This window comes from Mesitornis unicolor, unplaced genomic scaffold (genome assembly GCF_000695765.1).
Source record: "Mesitornis unicolor isolate BGI_N332 unplaced genomic scaffold, ASM69576v1 scaffold3193, whole genome shotgun sequence".
Taxonomy (NCBI): Eukaryota; Metazoa; Chordata; class Aves; order Mesitornithiformes; family Mesitornithidae; genus Mesitornis; species Mesitornis unicolor.
This window is the reverse complement of record NW_010176536.1, coordinates 10462-12888: the sequence shown is the minus strand read 5'-3', so window position 1 is coordinate 12888 and position 2427 is coordinate 10462. Positions and strand designations below refer to the sequence as shown.

At 62.1% G+C, this 2427-nt stretch overlaps 1 protein-coding gene across 1 annotated transcript in view; it reads right to left on the bottom strand.

Moving 5' to 3' along the window:
• Positions 1 to 1942: 1942 nt before the first annotated feature.
• The window catches only part of LOC104538530 (ubiquitin carboxyl-terminal hydrolase 2-like), a gene marked incomplete at its 3' end in the record, with an annotated part of 715 nt that continues 230 nt past the window's right edge, over positions 1943 to 2427 (bottom strand). The window contains 2 exon segments of the mRNA XM_010181763.1: positions 1943 to 2029; positions 2032 to 2427. The exon segment at positions 2032 to 2427 is cut by the window's right edge and continues 12 nt beyond it. Coding sequence (XP_010180065.1) covers positions 1943 to 2029; positions 2032 to 2427 — 483 coding nt within the window.

The following is a 2427-nucleotide window of genomic DNA, read 5'->3' as shown; positions in this document are numbered from 1 at the left end:
GCAGGCGGGGCCGGGGCTGGCCGCAGGCCAGAGACGTCAGCTGCTCGTGATGGGACTGCGGAGAGCTGCTGGCGATTTTGTGGGTGGCTTTGGCCTTCTGACCCTATGTTCACCCAGGGTGGTTAATGGGGCGGCACAGCTCCGGTCCTGTCCCCCACCAGCCTGCCCTTCCCTGGAGCCAGCACAGCCTTGCGCAGAGCTGGCGGCTCAGCAGGCACGGCCTCTCGCTGTAGCTGCATGCGTCTCTTTTTGCCCTGCGGGACGGTAAACTGAGGCGCAAAGTGACAGCGTGGGTAGGAACAAATGTGGGCACCCTTGCCTCCTGGCTGCAAACTCCTCTGGATGGTGGCTCATGTGGTGCGGAGGCAGGAGGCTGCTGGGGAAGAAGGGATGGGAGGAGGCGCTGAGCCAGCCTCGCCATGCCCAGGCCCCAGCGAGAGCGGGTGCTGCTAGCACTACCCTCGGGGCTGGGTAATGGGGCAGAACCGATGGCAGCACCGGGGCTGTAACGTGGGCTTGTTTCTGGCACCTGGCATGACTGCAGGAGCCCAAGTCTGTTCTACGATCGGTACATTTGCTTCCTAGCTTGGGAAAGGGAAGGAAAAAAAGCACAGGAGTGGAAAATAGCAGGTGTGCCCATCAAAGCAGTAAGGAAACCTAAGCCGCTGTCACCGATCCTGCCTCCCCACCTGCCCCAGCATGGGTGCCTACCCTGGCACCCTGTGTCAGCTGCCAAGCTCTGCTCACCTTTGCCACCCATCAGCTGTGGCTGAAAAGTCCCCAGATGCATTCATATGCAGACCACAAGGCTGCATCCCATGGCAGCGGGCTAGTACCCACATCGCAGTGGTGTGTGGGCACCCTGGCGTGGGGAACCCTGCCCCAGCAGTGCTGGCTTTCACAGCCCTTTTCCCAGGCCCTTTGGCACCTGGAGGGATGTGGGGGCACCGGCTGGAAACAGAAAGAGCTTCCTCTCCTGCTCACAGGGAAGCAGAAGTGAATCCCCAAGCCCTTATCCTCCCGGTCTGGTGGATGACAGTAGGATAGAGCCGCAGGGAAGCAAAGGGCAGGTCAGACTCAGTGCCAGGACAGACTGGCCTCCACCACGACTGAATAAAGGCTGACTGGAAAGAGAGTGGGAAACAACGCAGAGCCTGACCAGATCTTGGAAGGAAACCCGAGTGGAAAATTACCAGGCTGCTCCCTTGCATGCCCGAGCCGGGCTGCGTGTGCGATGTCTGCTCCCAGCCCGGGCTGAGGCTCTGGGGATGGTGCAGCGCTGATTGATACCTGGGGCACCGATTGCCTGCCACCACGTGTGATGTGTTACAGAGCAGTCACTGCTATGGAGAAACCTCGCTGCTTCCCCGGCTGCCACAGCCCGTGCTGGAGGCTGGGGCGCAGGGCCCCAAGATGGCAGCAATAGACCACGCCAGGGATCAGGCATCACCAGGCATCAGTGAAAAACCTGACTGGCAGCTGGGCACCCAGTCACTGCACCAGCCAAACCAGCCTTCCCAGCTGGGTGTCTCCAGCAGGGCAAGTACCCAGCCCGGTCATGACACCTTCCCTAGCTGGGGCAAGGCAGCAGGAAAACCTCTTCGGCCCCACACTGTGCAGGTTTGCATGCACAGTGGTGTGAGTTCGCCCGTGTGTGCCATCACCTGCTGACACGCGCGCATGCAGAAAGTTGCAGCGCATGGATTCCTGCACCCTTAGCTGCAAGGTGCCCACGGGAAGCCCCATGAGCTGTGCTCAGCCGCTCACAGATGCAGAAACTGAGACATAGAGCAGATGCAGATGAGACATAGAGCAATGCAACGAGATTCCCAGGGTCAGAGTGCAAGGTCCCTCGGGCTCTGCATCTCAACACAAGCAGGCATGGACCACATAACCCACCACAACCCAGCTTTGTAGCCCACCCCCAGCAGGCACCACATACCGTAGGGTCCCGGGTGGGCATGTTGCAATAGCCATCGTTCTTATCGCAGGTCTGGCTGGCACAGCGGGTGCCTGAGGGTGGAAGGGCAGAGCCGAGGGTGGCCTGAGGGGGCCCGTGGGGAAGCTGCCATGGCTGCTTTTCCTCCCGTAGCTCTCCAGGTAGCCGCGGACGTAGTCGGAGTGTGCGGCAGCCTGATAGAGACCCTGCAGGGCGCCCAGCTCCTGGCGGCCCCGGGTGCTGAAGGGGGCCGGGGTGGACGTGTAGGCGCTGTCCGAGGCGTGCAGACCTGAAAACTCCCGTGCCAGGTCCGAGTGGCTGATGGATTTGCGACGGCTGAGAGGCGCTGTGGTGGACAGGTAGCCCGTGGGGCTGCTGGGGCTCCCCGCGAAGGTGTAGCACGTACCCCCGCTCAGCCCGCCACCAGGCGGCCGCGGCTGGGTGCGGATGTATGTGGGGCTCCAGCGGATGCTGGGGGCGGGGGACAT